An 18087-nucleotide genomic window follows, 5' to 3' on the forward strand; every position below is an offset into this window, starting at 1 on the left:
TGCAGGTTAAGAGCAAATGTTAAGCTCAGCACTAACTGAAGGAATAAGGAAAAAAAGATGATTCTCATGTAAAGAGAATGCCACTTTGTTATGAACAACAAGCCACCAGCTCTAGACACACACTTACATTTGGCAATAATAGTATCCGTGAAACCCATAGAGAATCGGAACAGGATGAAGTTGTGCAAGTGTTCCACCTGGAGAAGAAGAAGAAAGGTCAGACTGCCTTGGTGCCTGTTGTACCAGCTTTTATTATTTTACAGACATTTCTTCCAAACAGTTATTTTTCAGTAAGGCACAGCTAGCTCAACACACCTGTGACTGAGACAAGCACTACACACCCATGTCCCTGCTGGCAAAGACTTGCACTCGAGATTCAAAGCAGCCTATGCTTGAAACTAAGCAGCGAGAGGACAATAGTTGTGGTGGTTGAAAAGAGGAGAAGAAATGGCAGAAGAAGAGGAGAAAGAAATGGCAAGAGGAAAAAAACCATCCTATTAGAAGCCTGTATTTTGCTGAAAGCTTACTAATTTATGTTTAATGGCTGTATCAGCATAAAATCCAATTCAGCCTAATATTGATAGATGTCAAGAGCCACCACGATGGGATCCAGGTTTTCCTTACAGTGTTTTAAAAGCTGTCTTACCAGTTTATGGAAGGTTTTGTGAATAGTCTGCTTTTCCCTCAAGTTTCCATTGTAAAAAGCAATTTCTTCACTAAAAAGAAAAAAAAAAAAGAAAGAAAGGCAAAACATAACCAAAGGACAGACAATCCCACTTCATTTTGCCACTGAAAGAGTCAGCCATGAGCCACAGGAACACAGAATAGAATAAACCAGGTTGGAAGAGACCTTCAAGATCATCGAGTCCAACCCATCAACCAACACCACCTAAACAACTAACCCATGGCACCAAGCACCCCATCAAGTCTCTTCCTGAACACCTCCAGGGATGGGGACTCCACCACCTCCCCAGGCAGCCCATTCCAATGGGCAATCACTCTCTCTGTGTAGAACTTCTTCCTAACCTCCAGCCTAAACCTCCCCTGGTGCAGCCTGAGACTGTGCCCTCTTGTCCTGGTGCTGGTTGCCTGAGAGAAGAGACCAACCTCTGCCTGTCTACAACCTCCCTTCAGGTTGTTGTAGAGAGCAAGAAGGTCTCCCCTGAGCCTCCTCCTCTCCAGGCTAAGCAACCCCAGCTCCCTCAGCCTCTCCTCATAGGGCTGTGTTCCAAGCCCCTCCTCAGTTTTGTTGCTCTTCTCTGGACACCTTCCAGCAAGTCAGCCTCCTTCCTAAACTGAGGGGCCCAGCACTGGACACAGGACTCAAAGGTGTGGCCTAACCAGTGCAGTGTACAGCTCTTTCAGTTACTGAATGAAATAAGAGTTTGTTATTTTCCACAGTGGTGCTGTTCAAGATCTTTGTCAGCAACGCACACAACGGCACTGAGTGCACCCTCAGCACGTTTGCTGATGACACCAAGCTGTGCAGTGTGCTGGACTCACTGGAGGGCAGGGATGGCATCCAAAGGAACCTTGACAGGAGGCTCAGGGGTGACCTCATTGCCCTCTACAACTACCTGAAAGGTGGTTGTAGCTAGGAAGGGGTTGGTCTCTTCTCCCAGGCAACCAGCACCACAACAAGAGGACACAGTCTCAAGCTGTGCCAGGGGAGGTTTAGGCTGGAGGTGAGGAGAAAGTTCTTCACCAAGAGAGTCATTCGTCATTGGAATGTGCTGTCCAGGGAGGTGGTGGAGTCCCCATCCCTGGAGGTGTTCAAGAGGGGATTGGATGTGGCACTTGGTGCCATGGTCTAGTCATGAGGCCTGTGGAGACAGGTTGGACTTGATGATCCTCGAGGTCTCTTCCAACCTTGGTGATACTGTGAGACTGTGACAGGCTTGAGAAAGGGGCCAGTGCCAACAGCATCAGGTTCAACAAGTCACAGGGCAAGGTCCTACACCTGGGTTGGGCCCATCCAAGGCACAAATACAAACTGGGTACAGAGTGGGTTGAGAACAGCCCTGAAGGGAAGGTCTTGGGGGTGTTGATAGAGGAGAAGGGCACCATGAGCTGGTAGTGCCCTCAAGCAGCCCAGCAGGCAGCTGTGTGCTGGGATGCATCAGGAGGAGTGTGGCCAGCAGGGCAAGAGTGGGGATTCTGCCCCTTGACTCTGCTCTGGCAAGACCCCACCTCAAATACTGCGTCCAGTTCTGGTGTCCCCACCCCAAGAGGGACATAAATCTGTTGGAAAAGGCCACAAAGATGACCTAGGGGCTGGAACACCTCTGCTATGATAAGCTGAGGGAACTGGGGTTGTTCAACCTGGAGAAGACTCTGGTGGGGGGACATTAGAGCTGCCTTCCAATACCTGAAGGGATCCTACAGGAAGGCTGGAGAGGGACTTTGTACAAGAGTGTCTGCCAACAGGACAAGGAGAATGGATTGAAATTGAAGGAGAAGAGGTTTAGACTGGATCTGAGGAAGAAATTCTTCACTCTGAGGGTGGCAAGGCTCTGGAATGGATTGGTCAGGGAATGCCCCTCCCTGGAGACGCTCAAGGACAGGTTGGATGGGGCCTTGAGTAACCTTGAGGGCTAGTTGAGAGGTGTCCATGCCCATGGCAGGAAGACTGGATTAGATGATCTCTTAGGTCTCCTCCAGCCTAAGCTGTTCTATACCCCAGCTGCAGTTTGTCTCTGGAATCAGGACATAATTATTTCATAATCACCTGTACAAGCCCTGAACACTTTGTTCAGAACCAAATCATCAGGCTTTCCAAGTGAATTTTAACACACAGCTTCCACTACAGTACCACTCTGCCACTGGTGCACTGCCAGCCAGGCAGCTCTGTACCTGTTTGTGATCAGCCGTGAGTTGACGTATCTGTACTCCCCTTCGTACTTCTGCTCTGTAATGGTCATCTTGCCAATTGGTCTCCTTAAACGGGTCAGGAAAAACCCTGAAACAATCAAGTAGGCCATCATGGTAGCTGGGCCCTGCAAAGTTCAAACAAGAGCAGAAGTTTACCTTTTAGATGCTAGCAAGCAGCAACATTTGTATCCAAAACACCCAGAAAGAAGGAGCTCCTTGAGCCTTGCCTCCCAGGGGTCTATTAAGGGCCAGGAGGATGAGCAGAGGGCTGGAGCACCTCTCCTGTGAGGACAGACTGAAGGAGTTGGGGCTGTTCAGTCTGCAGAAGAGAAGGCTCCCAGGTGACCTCATTGTGGCCTTCCAGTATCTGAAGGGGGCCTACAGGAAGGCTGGGGAGGGACTGCTCAGGATCTCAGGTAGTGATAGGAGTAGGGGGAATGGAATGAAGCTGGAGGTGGGGAGATTCAGGCTGGAGGTGAGGAGGAAGTTCTTCCCCATGAGAGTGGTGAAGCCCTGGAATGGGTTGTCCAGGGAGGTGGTTGAGGCCTTGCCCCTGGAGGTGTTTAAGCCCAGGCTGGATGAGGCTCTGGGCAGCCTGCTCTGGTGTGGGGTGTCCCTGCCCATGGCAGGGGGGTTGGAACTAGCTGATCCTTGTGGTCCCTTCCAACCCTGACTGATACCATGATACTATACTATGATACTGTTGCCATCAGCTCAACCACCCCAGCAAATCCTATCACCTTGCTCTCCATTGTGCTGCAGCTACTGGTAGTTAGTAGAGGGCACCTGTGGTGGTGACAGCAAAGCTTGGGGAAGGGTCAGCAGAACAGGGCTGGGAGGGAGCAGCTAAGGCAACTAGGGTTGTTTAGTGTGGAGGAGAGGAGGCTCAGGGGAGACCTCATTGCTTTCTACAGCTCCCTGAGAGGAGGTTGCGGTCAGGAGGGGGTGGGTCCCTTCTCCCCTGTATCAGGAGATAGAATAAAGGAAATGGCCTCAGGCTGCACCAGGGGAGGTTTAAATTGGAGATTAGGGAAAATTTCTTTGCTGCAAGAGTGGTCAGGGATTGGAACAGGATGCCCAGGGAGGTGGTGGAGTCACCAGCCCTGGAGGTGTTCAAGAACTGTGTGGCCATGACACCTGGGGCCATGGTGGGGCTGGGTTCAAGGTTGCACCTGATGACATTGGAGGTCATTTCCAACACACACAATACTATGATTAATTCTACTGATTCTCTGTCCTTAGATGCCCTTCCCATCCCATTCCTCTACACAAGTTTTTACCATCACCCAGTGCAATCTCTGTGTTTTAGTGTCCTATCTTATTTAACTAACAGTGTCCTGGTCCCTTCTCACTTCCTCTTTTTCATGCCTTACTTTTCTTCTGTATTTGCTATATTGCCCTAACAGACAATATTTCAAGCCCCTTCCCTTCTTTGATTCTTAAATCACAGAATCACCAAGGCTGGAAGAGACCTCAAAGATCAGCAAGTCCAACCTGTCACCACAGACCTCATGACTAAACCATGGCACCAAGTGCCACATCCAATCCCCTCTTGAACACCTCCAGGGATGGGGACTCCACATTCCCTGCCTCTCTCAAGAAGTCCTGGTAGCTCTCTCTTATTCTTCTGGATCCTAATCTCCAACATAAGAGGGCTCCCAAACAGCAGGAGGTGTGACACAACAGAAAACCAAAGCCACAGCTTGACTCTGGCATAGACTGCCTGCACTAACAGCACTACACCCAGCAAGGCAAAGACACCCAAGGCTGGGAAGAACTCCTAGGCTCAGCTAAGCCTTACTGCAGGCTATCTTGACAGAATCTACATGGAGTTCCAGACCTACTTCTTGTCAAACCCTCCACATTTTTAATGATGCATCACTGCACTAAGATGGAGAATTCTTTCTGAAATTCCTCAGCCAACAGGGTGTGGAACACAGCAGTCATGCAGCTCCAAGCAAGGTACGGCTGCCCTGACTGGAGGCTGCAAACAAGCAGGGCACTGACGTCCTCCCTTAAATGGAAGTGATGCAGAACACAAGCAGCCAGACAGGTACTGCACTAAATGGGATTCCCAAAAGCTTTGCTGCTCCTTCAAACTGTTGATGGAGTGCCTGCACACTCTGGGGTTTATTTTGCTTGCCTCAAAGCAGAGAGCACTTGAGCATTGTGGGTAGAAGTGTATTTTTGGTTGTTAGGGTTTAAGGCTGATGCTTTAGCCTAGCATGTTAGTTACAAACAAGAATAGGAACTTTCTGGACATCTGTGAGTAAAAAGGTAAATAAAGTAGGGGATTGGACACAACACAGTAATACAGGTATGTCTGTATCATCCCATTTGCTTGCTGGCTAGGATATAGTTTGCTGTGCAAACTATTCTGTCTCCTTTTCTCCTCTTCTCTCTGTGGCTCTCCTGATCTCCTGTTGGCTCATATAGTGTATGTGAGGCACCAGGAAGTGAAAGGGGGTTGGTTGGCAGGAGGCTGCAAGCAGCCCTCTGGGCTGTCCGAGGTGAGAGGGGCTGTGGTTCTCCAAACAGGAACAAGGCTGAAGAAGGAAAGATTTACTTTCAAGGATGAAGAACCCACTCCACTTACCTGTGCTCCTATTGCACTGGTCAGCTTGAAGATGTACAGAACTATATCCAAAAGGGGCTGTAAGAGAAGCATAGGAAAGAAAACCAAGATAAGAACCTGAGTGTGAAATGCTACAAAATGGCCCAGGAGCCACCATCCCCCCAGGGAACAGTCACAGTACTTCACTGAAGCACAGCACTGGTTGACCTGCTGCAGAGGCTGAATGCTGTAAGAAAAGGAATCTCAGCCATGACAGTCTCCTGACAACCTTCACTCAAGAACTGAACACAAAAGCAGCAGCATCTGCAGCCAAAGCACATACCATGTGACAGAAGTACTGCACTGGGTTAGGCCTGCAGTAACACTCTGCTCACCAAGCAACACTGTACCAGACCCCTTGATTGCTAAACTGAAGTGTAAGAAGTCCTGAGCAGAAGGTTAATGCCATACAGCTGGCCAAGTACCTGATGGAAGCAGTATCCCAGTTTGGGAGCATCCTGTTTCATGCACTCAAAGCTACAGCAACAGAACTACAGGGTTTGTAGCCAGAAGCTTTAAAACATGTGAATTTGTACTTTAGCTACATACTTCTGCTGGTATGAGCAACACAGCACTGAAAAAATAGAGAACAGAACAGAAAAGAACAGAATAGAACAGAATAGGTTGGAAAAGACCTTTGAGATCATCGAGTCCAACCTGTCACCCAACACCACCCAATCAACTAACCCATGGCACCAAGCACCCTATCCAGTCTCCTCCTGAACACCTCCAGTGATGGTGACTCCACCACCACCCCAGGCAGCCCATTCCAATGGGCAATCACTCTCTCTGTATAGAACTTCTTCCTAACCTCCCCCTAAACCTCCCCTGGCACAGCTTGAGACTGTGTCCTCTTGTTCTGGTGCTGGGTGCCTGGGAGAAGAGACCAACCTCTGCCTGTCTACAACCTCCCTTCAGGGAGTTGTAGAGAGCAAGAAGGTCTCCTCTGAGCCTCCTCTTCTCCAGGCTAAGCAACCCCAGCTCCCTCAGCCTCTCCTCACAGGGCTGTGCTCCAAATCCCTCCCCAGCTTTCTTGCCCTTCTCTGGACACCTTCCAGCAACTCAACCTCCTTCCTAAACTGAGGAGCCCAGAACTGGACACAGGACTCAAGGTGTGGCCTAACCAGTGCAGTATACAGGAGCAGAATGACCTCCCTGCTCCTGCTGGCCACACTGTTCCTCATGCAGGCCAGGATGCCATTGGCCTTCTTGGCTGCCTGGGCACACTGCAGGCTCATGTTCAGCCTTCCATCAACCAGCACCCCCAGGTCCCTCTCTACCTGGCCTGGTGCTCAGCCACTCTGACCCCAGCCTGTAGCACTGCATGGGGTTGTTGTGGCCAATGTGAAGAACCCGGCACTTGGATGTGTTCAATCTCATGCCCTTGGGCTATGCTCATCTGTCCAGCCTGTCAAGGTCCCTCTGCAGAGCTCTCCTACCCTCTCACAGATCAACAACAGGAGTAGTTTAGCAGAGGTGATGGCAAGCACAGGCAGCGAAACGACGTGTCACCATGAACACTTCTTGCGAGTGCCACACTCCAAGCAGCGCACAGAGAAACGCAAGCAATGCTTTGGAGCTCCCATACCACAGCTCCCACTCAGATTCTCTCTGGAAAGACTTACCTTGATAAGGTTTGAGTACAGGTCCACTACACTGTTGCAGAACTTCTCTACATCCTGTGTAAGGAGTTGGTCTGGATTAGCTATCCGGTTGTCCAGATTTCCCATCTTGTAGTACGTGTAAGCTCTGCAACAAAACAACAACTGAGTGACAGGAAAGAACTCATTACCTGGGCTCTCAAGCACCTGGAACCCCACACTTCATACAACTGTAGAAGTAGTGCAAGTGTTAAATGACCACATGGAGTCACCACAGCTTGTGCTTCTGCCTGACCAGATCCACAGAAGTGCTTATGCTCCAGGATGTCTCGTTTGAAGCTCAAGCCTGTGCTCCTCTACACACACTGCTGCTGCATCTAGACTCAGAAACCCCTTGAAACCTGGCACACCTAACAGCCAAAACTCAGTGCAGGAGGACATGCACAGCTACTCACTTCACACATCCCATTCAGTCTGCAGGATTAGCAGAACTATATTCAAACAACTGGAGCACTCTGGAAGCTAACCCAGGGATCTAAGAACATATTTGTTTTAGCCCACAATCCAGCCAGCTTTGCTGGTTTGTGTCTGTGCCACATATGACATGGATGAGGCACTCAAGTGCAAGATAACTGCAACCACAAGTCTTTTCTGAACAGCAGACCTAATCTACTAAAGCACCTTGCTCTCTTCCAACCTGGTCTGTTCTGTTCTGTTCTATTCTGTTTTCTTAGAATAGAATAGAATAAACCAGGTTGGAAGAGACCTTCAAAATCATTGTGTCCAACCCATCAACCAATCCAACACCACCTAAACAACTAACCAATGGCACCAAGCACCCCATCAAGTCTCCTCCTGAACACCTCCAGGGATGGTGACTCCACCACCTCCCCAGGCAGCACATTCCAATGGGCAATCACTCTCTCTGTATAGAACTTCTTCCTAACCTCCAGCCTAAACCTCCCCTGGTGCAGCCTGAGACTGTGTCCTCTTGTTCTGGTGCTGGCTGCCTGGGAGAAGAGACCAACCCCCACCTGTCTACAACCTCCCTTCAGGGAGTTGTAGAGAGCAAGAAGGTCTCCCCTGAGTCTCCTCTTCTCCAGGCTAAGCAACCCCAGCTCCCTCAGCCTCTCCTCACAGGGCTGTGCTCCAAACCCCTCCCCAGCCTTGTTGCCCTTCTCTGGACACCTTCCAGCAAGTCAACCTCCTTCCTAAACTGAGGGGCCCAGAACTGGACACAATACTCGAGGTGCGGCCTAACCAGTGCAGTGTACAGGGGCAGAATGACCTCCCTGCTCCTGCTGGCCACACTGTTCTTAATGCAGGCCAGGATGCCATTGGCCCTCTTGGCTGCCTGGGCACACTGCTGGCTCATGTTCAGCCTACCATCAACCAGCACCCCCAGGTCCCCCTCTGCCTGGCTGCTCTCAGCCACTCTGACCTCAGCCTGTAGCACTGCCTGGGGTTGCTGTGGCCAATGTGCAGCCCCTGGCACTTGGATGTGTTCAGTCTCCTGCCCTTGGCCTCTGCCCATCTGTCCAGCCTGTCAAGGTCCCTCTGCAGAGCCTCTCTACCCTCCAGCAGATCAACTCCTGCCCCCAGCTTGGTGTCATCTGCAAACTTACTGATGATGGACTCAATGCCCTCATTCAGGTCATGGATAAATATATTAAAGAGCATGGGGCCCAGCACTGATCCCTGGGGCACACCACTGGTGCCTGGCTGCCAGCTGGCTGTGGCACCATTCACCACCACTCTCTGGGCTCAGCCTCCAGCCAGTTCCTAACCCAGTGCAGTGTGCTCCCATCCAAGCCAGGGGCTGACAGCTTGGCCAGGAGTTTGCTATGGGGGAGAGTGTGAAAGGCCTTGCTGAGGTCCAGGCAGACTACATCCACGTCCTGCCCCACATCCACCAGGCAGTCACCTGGGCATAGAAGGAGATCAGGTTGGTCAGGCAGGACCTGCCCCTCCTAAATCCATGCTGGCTGGGCCTGATCCCTTGGCCATCTGGTAAGTGCTATTCTGTTCTGTTCTATTCTAGTCTATTCTGTCCTGAAGGTTTTAAAGCTTTAAACACTAACAAAGTGTTACTTACTTCAGGTATTCTTCATAGAGGTACTTGGTAAGTCGTACTCGGAAGCAGAGTTTCAGTTCATTCAGACCATACTTCAGGAAGTTATTCACTAAGGAGATCTAAAGCAAGACAATTTGGCAGTATTCAGCTAACAAGGTTTAACACACTTTGATCAGTTTGCAGCATACACTGTGCAAGCACTTCACAACAGGGGACTCCCCTCCTTTAAGGCAGTTACAGCATTAACCCAAAAACGACCAGACTGTCTGCAGGACCACCGATTGGCCTTTAAAAGCTCCAGATCCCAGGGAATTTTATACTAAAATGGGGGGGTTTATACAAGATTCCTCTCCCTCTGCAGAGGGCTCCCTCCTCTCCCTCCCTCTGCGGAGGGCTCCCTCCTCTCCCCTCCTCTGCAGAGGACTCCCTCCTCTCCCCTCCTCTGCAGAGGGCTCCCTCCTCTCCCTCCCTCTGCAGAGGGCTCCCTCCTCTCCCTCCCTCTGCAGAGGGCTCCCTCCTCTCCCTCCCTCTGCGGAGGGCTCCCTCCTCTCCCTCCCTCTGCAGAGGGCTCCTTGCTCTCCCCTCCTCTGCAGAGGACTCCCTCCTCTCCCCTCCTCTGCAGAGGGCTCCCTCCTCTCCCTCCCTCTGCAGAGTGCTCCCTCCTCTCCCTCCCTCTGCAGAGGGCTCCCTCCTCTCCCTCCCTCTGCAGAGGGCTCCCTCCTCTCCCTCCCTCTGCGGAGGGCTCCCTCCTCTCCCCCCCCTCTGCAGAGGGCTCCTTGCTCTCCCCTCCTCTGCAGAGGACTCCCTCCTCTCCCCTCCTCTGCAGAGGGCTCCCTCCTCTCCCTCCCTCTGCAGAGGGCTCCCTCCTCTCCCTCCCTCTGCAGAGGGCTCCCTCCTCTCCCTCCCTCATACATATCTTCAGCTCTTCGGATAAAAACCTATTCAGTGCAGGTCACAGCTGTTGACAAGCTGAAGGAAAGTTAAGGATGGATAAAACCATAACAAGCCCCAGAAGAACCCAAAAGGGATTGAAAACAAACCACCCAACAATAGAGACTAAAAAGAAATCTTCAGCAGTGTCAGAGGAATTCCAAACCTACAATGCTGAAGTGCCATCCGATCCATCCAGTGTTGTTATGCAGTGCTAGAGATGATGGCACATGAAGCTATCAAAACTGCTGTCACCAAAACCCACCTGGAAACCTAAACATCTGCCAGAAAAGGCTGCAATCAGTAAGGAAAAGAGCTGCTAGAGCACTCACAGCAGGCATGGCAGCGATGAAGCTGAACAGGTACTTCTTGAAATCCTTCCTGCTGCGGCCGATGATCGAACTGCAAAGGACCACCAGGTAGGAGTTAGTTACATGAGAAGCAAGACAGCACCAGCTAGCATCTCCCAGGAAGACCAAACCTCCTGGGGGAAGTCTGTAGTATCAGCTACAAGACCAAGCACGACAGACTTGTGCAAAGTGAGCCATGGCAGGTAAGCAATTACATCCCTCATGCTCCTGCAGCCATGACCTGCCTTAGGGCTCAGAAATCCATGCGCTCCAAACACAAGTTCCTTTCCTCCTCTGCTCTTACAGATTCCCACAAGACAGAAACAAAGTAGTTATAGTCATAGTGTCATAGTATCAGTCAGGGTTGGAAGGGACCACAAGGATCAGCTAGTTCCAACCCCCCTGCCATGGGCAGGGACACCCCACACTAGATCAGCCTGGCCAGAGCCTCAGCCAGCCTGGGCTTAAACACCTCCAGGGACGGGGCCTCAACCACCTCCCTGGACAACCCATTCCAGGGCTTCACCACTCTCATGGGGAAGAACTTCCTCCTCCCCTCCAGCCTGAATCTCCCCACCTCCAGCTTCATTCCATTCCCCCTACTCCTAGCACTACCTGAGATCCTGAGCAGTCCCTCCCCAGCCTTCCTGTAGCCCCCTTCAGACACTGGAAGGCAACAATGCAGTTCCTCCATTCTACAAAGCTCTGCAAGTCTCTCCTGAAATACAGCATTATTTTGAATTGCCACTTCAAGACATGTCCTGAATGCTTCAATCAGCAACAACCAGAGATCTAGAAGAGCCTTTCTAATGCAGTGAGATTGAACAATTTGTGTTTACCAAGCTAAAGAGCAAACAGCTCACACGGAGGATGCTCCCAGGTTTCCCTGCCCCTGTTCTCAGCACCAGAGTGGCACTTCTGGCTGGTGGATTTGGGACTAGCAGGAATGTAGTGACCTCTTGGAGAAGGGCTGTGCTGCCACTGCTGTCCTGGCAGAGAAATAAGCCCATGACTGCAGATGAGGAGCCTGATACCTAGGAGTGGGAGGCTTTGATGCAGGAGAGCAAAGGCCAAGAGACAATTGCCTTGCTCACAGCGTGAACATTGAGGACGGTGACCTTGGCAGGCCAAGGAGAGACAGAGAAGTTCAGGAGGATCAGGACCTGGTTTAATGGCCATGGTGGTGCTGGTCTTAGAGGTCTTTTCCAACCAAAAGAGTTTTATGATTCCATGGTTCAGTAAGAAGAAGGAACAGCCCTGATTTCCAACCAGCACATCCAAGACTGTGGCATGGAACCACTATGGTGCTATGCTGAAACCACTGAAATCAAAGTGGGTTTGAGAGACTTCAGTGTACAAAACGTGACAGGAAGAAATGAAAATCACTGAGGCAATAAATTTTGGGTAAAGAAAAAGAAAGGAGCAACATCAAATTGTGTTCAGCAGGGGACTGAGAGCTGAGTAAAAATGAGGGGGTTGGTTTGAAGTGAAACAGAGAGAGAGAATCTCATCCAAAAACTGCAAAGGTATCAGCTCCCCAGCGGCTTCACAGGAACAAAGCAGCTATCAAGTGCTGTGCAGTGTGTTGTGCCACACTGCTTTCCCTGTGAATGACAGGGAGGAGTGTTCACACCCAGCAGGTGTAGAGATACCTTTCAATGACTGTTCCGTTCTGAATCATCCAGATGTCGCAGTATGTGCGGAGGACCAGCATCACAGCGATGAGCATCAGGTAACCTGTCTGGAGCACAAGCAGAAGGGCAACCATTACACAATGGACACAGCCCACAGCAGGGGAGGGCTCTGAGGATTGTTTAGCCTGGAGAAGAGGAGGCTCAGGGGTCACCTCATTGCCCTCTACAACTACCTGAAAGGTGGTTGTAGCCAGGAAAGGGTTGGGCTCTTCTCTCTAGCAACCAGCACCAGAACAAGAGGACACAGTCTCAAGCTGTGCCAGGGGAAGTTTAGGCTGGAGGTGAGGAGAAAGTTCTTCACCAAGAGAGTCATTTGTCATTGGAATGTGCTGCCCAGGTAGGTGGTGGAGTCCCCATCCCTGGAGGTGTTCAAGGGGGGATTGGATGTGGCACTTGGTGCCATGGTCTAGTCATGAGGTCTGTGGTGACAGGTTGGACTCTGATCCTCGAGGTCTCCTCCAACCTTAGCGATACTGTGAGACTGTGAGACCTTATTGTGGCCTTCCAGTGTCTGAAGGGGGTCTACAAGAAAGCTGGCAAGGGACCGTTTAGGGTGTCAGGTAGTGACAGAACTGGGAGGCATGGATCCAAGCTAGCGGAGGAGAGATTGAGATTAGACATCAGGAAGAAGTTGCTCCCCATGAGGGTGGTGAGACACTGGCACAGGCTGCCCATGGAGCTGGTGGAAGCCTCATCCCTGAAAGTTTTTAAGCCAGGCTGGATGTGACTCAGGGCAACCTGATCTAGTGGAAAGTGTCCCTGCCCATGGCAGTGGGGCTGAAACTGGGTGATCCTTGAGGTCCCTTCCAATCCTGACAATTCTGTGAAGTGCTGCAATCATACCTAGCAGAGAAGCATTACCCTGCTGCTCCCAGCTAAGGTTATATTTGCTTACTTCACAGGAAACACACCAGCACACAAAATGTTTCATAAAACCCTGCCAGTATTTTCATGGAGAAAGCTTGTCCTTACAAAGCTTAACTTGGCTGGTACTTGGTTGTGCTGGCCACGTCCCATGGATGGAGAATTGAACAGAACAGAACAGAATAGAATAGACCAGACCAGGTTGGAAGAGACCTTCAAGATCATCACATCCAACCCATCAACCAATCCAACACCACCTAAACAACTAACCCATGGCACCAAGCACCCCATCAAGTCTCCTCCTGAACACCTCCAGTGATGGTGACTCCACCACCTCCCCAGGCAGCCCATTCCAATGGGCAATCACTCTCTCTGTATAGAACTTCCTCCTAACATCCAGCCTAAACCTCCCCTGGTGCAGCCTGAGACTGTGTCCTCTTGTTCTGGTGCTGGCTGCCTGGGAGAAGAGACCAACCTCTGCCTGTCTACAACCTCCCTTCAGGTAGTTGTAGAGAGCAATGAGGTCACCCCTGAGCCTTCTCCTCTGCAGGCTAAGCAACCCCAGCTCCCTCAGCCTCTCCTCACAGGTCTGTGCTCCAAACCCCTCACACCAACTTTGTTGCTCTTCTCTGGACTCGTTCCAGCAAGTCAACCTCCTTCCTAAACTGAGGGGCCCAGAACTGGACACAGGACTCAATTGCAGGCACAAAGAAGACACTGCTATTCTGAGACACCTTTCTGCCACAGAGTGATACAGGTTGCAAGGGACCTCTGAAGGCCACCTGCTCCAAATTCACATTTAAAACAGGGCCAGTAACAGTAACCAGTCAGACCAAAATCCTCTGAATCTAACAGTCCAGACAGCTTTCCTAGCTAGCCAATCCCGTTTGGCTAGCAGGGGAGACCTCAGTCTCAAGGATTCACTATAATCAAAGCATTCAACACCCTCTGTTCCTCCCTCATCCACACTGTCAGTCAGGTCACCCCTGCAGGCAATTGGCTTAGTAAAGGCTGATCTGCCATTGCTAATCCAGGCTGGTGTTACCATCCCCTTTCTGTCCTCCGTGCAGCCAGAGTCAGCTTCCGGAGGATGTGCTCACAGTCTTAGCAGGCACACGGGGGGGCTGACCAGCCTGTAGCTTCCACTCTGCTTGGCTTTCCAAAGGTGGCAGTAATGCTTGGGTTTCTGGGGATTGTCAGTAACCTCTTCTCATGGCCATGGCCTTTTGATGTTGATGGAAGCCAGCTCCATCAGCACTCTGCGGCATTCAGCTTCCACCTGCTTCCTTTTTGTCACTGAGCTGTCCCAAGCCCTGTGCACCCAGGCCAGGGGGCTGCCATGCCTGCTCAATATTCCCCTGATGGGTTACACCATCCTGGGGGGAGGGCTGGGGGAGCCTGGCCCTGCCCCTGGAGGATAAAAGAAACCTCATCCAGGAGAACAGAGGGGGACTTGGTTTCCCCTTCCCAGGAGGAGCAGTCCCCTGGGTCAAAGGTGGTCTATTCCACTCTCCCTTCCTGTCCAGCAAGCCGAGAAAAAGGAAGACATTTGCTGCCATAGCTCATTCTGCCCCTGTACACTGCACTGGTCAGGCCACACCTTGAGTCCTGTGTCCAGTTCTGGGCTCCTCAGGTTAGGAAGGAGGTTGACTTGCTGGAAGGAGTCCAGGGAAGGGCAACAAGGCTGGGGAGGGGTCTGGAGCACAGCCCTGGGAGGAGAGGCTGAGGGAGCTGGGGTTGTTTAGCCTGGAGAAGAGGAGGCTCAGGGGTGACCTTACTGCTCTCTACAACTACCTGAAGGGAGGTTGTAGGCAGGCAGAGGTTGGTCTCTTCTCCCAGGCAACCAGTACCAGAACAAGAGGACACAGTCTCAGGCTGTGCCAGGGGAGGTTTAGGTTGGATGTTAGGAAGAAGTTCTATGCAGAGAGAGTGATTGCCCATTGGAATGGGCTGCCCAGGGAGGTGGTGGAGTCACCATCACTGGAGGTGCTCAGGAGGAGACTTGATGGGGTGCTTGGTGCCATGGGTTAGTTGATTAGGTGGTGTTGGATGATAGGTTGGACACGATGATCTTGAAGGTCTCTTCCAACCTGGTCTGGTCTATTCTATTCTATTCTATTCTACTCTACTCTATTCCATTCTGCCTCACCTGCTCCACAAGACCTCAGCTGCTGCTGGTTTCCTGCACTGACCACGTGGTCGGGCCTGGCTTTCCCTCTCCAGGCTGCATCCATGATTCTCTAAAGGGCTGACTCCATGTGCATCCAGGGAAATACAAGGCCATGCAGGCTTGGGTTTGTGTATCTTCCTATTTATCCTGATCCCTAACCCTTGTAGACCCTCCCTGTTACTGCTGTGTATATATATTGGTAAAATACTCACTTCTCCTCCTTCCAAACCAACTCCAGATTGCTTCTTTTTTGTAGCTTCACCTCCTTCTCTTTTCCCCTACCCCCCTGGTTTTTTTTTCCCTTTCCCTTTCCTTATCAGGGGAAGGGAGGGGAGGCTGGGGGAGGACTTCCCAATTTGCTATCATCTGAGCTCTTAAACTCCAGTGAAGGCTCAAAACCACCATGATTCTGTACAGTGCAACTCGTGGCTCTTGTGCCTGATGTATGCTGACATTCTCATACCCTGCAGCTCATCAGTTCTGAGCTCAACTAATGCTCTTTTAAAAACAGCTGGAGTGTTCTGGAAAGCACAAGGAGGATGTGATCACAGTATCACCAGGGTTGGAAGAGACCTCAAAGATCATCCAGTCCAACCTGTCACCACAGACCTCAGGACTAGACCATGGCACCAAGTGCCACATCCAATCCCCTCTTGAACACCTCCAGGGATGGGGACTCCACCACCTCCCTGGGCAGCACATTACAATGACAAATTACTCTCTCAGTGAAGAACTTTCTCCTCACCTCCAGCCTAAACTTCCCCTGGCACAGCTTGAGACTGAGTCCTCTTATTCTGGTGCTGGTTGCTAGAGAGACCAACCCCTTCCTGGCTACAACCTCCCTTCAGTTAGTTGTAGAGAGCAATGAGGTCTCCCCTGAGCCTCCTCTTCTCCAGGCTAAGCAACCCCAGCTCCCTCAGCCTCTCCTCACAGGGCTGTGCTCAAGGCCTCTCCCCAGCATTGTTGCCCTTCTCTGGACACCTTCAACACCTTCAAGTGTCTCAATGTCCTTCCTAAACTGAGGGGCCCAGACCATTTCACTGCACTAAATCCTAGTCTGCACAGCTTTCCCAAAATGATGCTCACAGACTTTCTGACACATTGACTTTCCAAGAGGGCTGTCCTAGATAGGAGTCATGAAACAAAAGCAGGGGGGAGCAGCGTGCTGTGGGAAGGAAGGAAGCATCAGCGCCAAGATGTGCCTTGCCTTGCACTGAATCAAGCAAAAGCCTTTGAAAAGACATGCCACAGCCAGTAGGTATTGGCTTCTCTTGCAGCTGAAACCAGAACACAGCTTTTGAGTGAGCTAAGGACCAAACACACACATACATTACTTTGGTGATAGCAACAGAGAACACAGAGCCTGGGGAGTGAGGATGCTGTACTGGTGACATGGCAATCTCTGGTCTGCCTGCCCCTGCTCAGAATGATGCCTGCTGGCCCATGACAACCCCTGAGGGAACTGGATGCCCAACTTCTGTATTCATCAAAGAGTAACAGAGAATACACAACCTATCAGCAGAGTTATGCATGAAGAAATTGATCTAATGGGAATATTGTCCTTTAAAGAAAACCCACCCACCCAACCAACACCAGATGTATTCTCCAACCAACACCAGATGTATTCTCCAACCAACACCAGATGTATTCCCACCCAACACCAGATGTATTCCCAACCAACCCAACCAACCCCAGATGTATTCCCAACCAACACCAGATGTATTCCCAACCAACCCAACCAACCCCAGATGTATTCCAACCAACCCAACCAACCCCAGATGTATTCCCACCCAACACCAGATGTATTCCCAACCAACCCAACCAACCCCAGATGTATTCCCAACCAACCCAACCAGCCCCAGATGTATTCCCAACCAACACCAGATGTATTCCCAACCAACCCAACCAACCCCAGATGTATTCCCACCCAACACCAGATGTATTCCCAACCAACCCAACCAACCCCAGATGTATTCCAACCAACCCAACCAACCCCAGATGTATTCCCAACCAACACCAGATGCATTCCCAACCAACCCAACCAACCCCAGATGTATTCCCAACCAACCCCAGATGTATTCCCAACCAACCCAACCAACCCCAGATGTATTCCCAACCAACCCCAGATGCATTCCCAACCAACCCAACCAACCCCAGATGTATTCCCACCCAACACCAGATGTATTCCCAACCAACCCAACCAACCCCAGATGTATTCCCAACCAACCCCAGATGTATTCCCAACCAACCCAACCAACCCCAGATGTATTCCCAACCAACACCAGATGTATTCCCAACCAACCCCAGATGTATTCCCACCCAACACCAGATGTATTCCCAACCAACCCAACCACCACCAGATGTATTCCCAACCAACCCCAGATGTATTCCCACCCAACACCAGATGTATTCCCAACCAACCCAACCACCACCAGATGTATTCCCAACCAACCCCAGATGTATTCCAACCAACCCAGCCAACCCCAGATGTATTCCCACCCAACACCAGATGCATTCCCAACCAACCCAACCAACCCCAGATGTATTCCCACCCAACCCCAGATGTATTCCCAACCAACCCAACCACCACCAGATGTATTCCCAACCAACCCAACCAACCCCAGATGTATTCCAAGCAAATGTCTCCAGACAGAAGCTGCTGTGGGATAAAAATCTCTTTCCATACTAACTGTTGAATTAAGAAAGAGCTGTTGAAGCTGCTCATAGGGGAGTGCTTTCAAGGCAGGCACTGCACAGGCCACAGATATGAAATGGCCATTCTCAGACCTTTTAACACAATAAAGTTAATTACAGACTTCTGTTCCTGTGAGAAAACATTGTAGACTTCAGCCCTCTGATCACACAGAATCACCAAGATTGGAAGAGACCTCAAAGATCATTGAGTCCAAGCTGTCACCA

At 50.9% G+C, this 18087-nt stretch overlaps 1 protein-coding gene across 2 annotated transcripts in view; it reads right to left on the reverse strand.

The window, feature by feature from the left end:
* The window catches only part of ABCD3 (ATP binding cassette subfamily D member 3), a 51767-nt gene that overhangs the window by 14216 nt on the left and 19464 nt on the right, over window positions 1-18087 (reverse strand). For both annotated transcript variants that reach the window (XM_068166278.1, XM_068166277.1), the window contains exons 4-11: window positions 12093-12181; window positions 10423-10492; window positions 9182-9279; window positions 7111-7234; window positions 5468-5524; window positions 2854-2996; window positions 647-716; window positions 128-197 (exon numbers count right to left, since the gene is read on the reverse strand). In XM_068166278.1, coding sequence (XP_068022379.1) covers window positions 128-197; window positions 647-716; window positions 2854-2996; window positions 5468-5524; window positions 7111-7234; window positions 9182-9279; window positions 10423-10492; window positions 12093-12181 — 721 coding nt within the window. The remainder of the gene's footprint in view (window positions 1-127; window positions 198-646; window positions 717-2853; window positions 2997-5467; window positions 5525-7110; window positions 7235-9181; window positions 9280-10422; window positions 10493-12092; window positions 12182-18087) is intronic.

The sequence above is a fragment of the Melanerpes formicivorus genome, unplaced genomic scaffold (assembly GCF_026170545.1).
Source record: "Melanerpes formicivorus ecotype bairdi unplaced genomic scaffold, bMelFor1.0.p_v2 SCAF_99, whole genome shotgun sequence".
NCBI classification, from domain to species: Eukaryota; Metazoa; Chordata; class Aves; order Piciformes; family Picidae; genus Melanerpes; species Melanerpes formicivorus.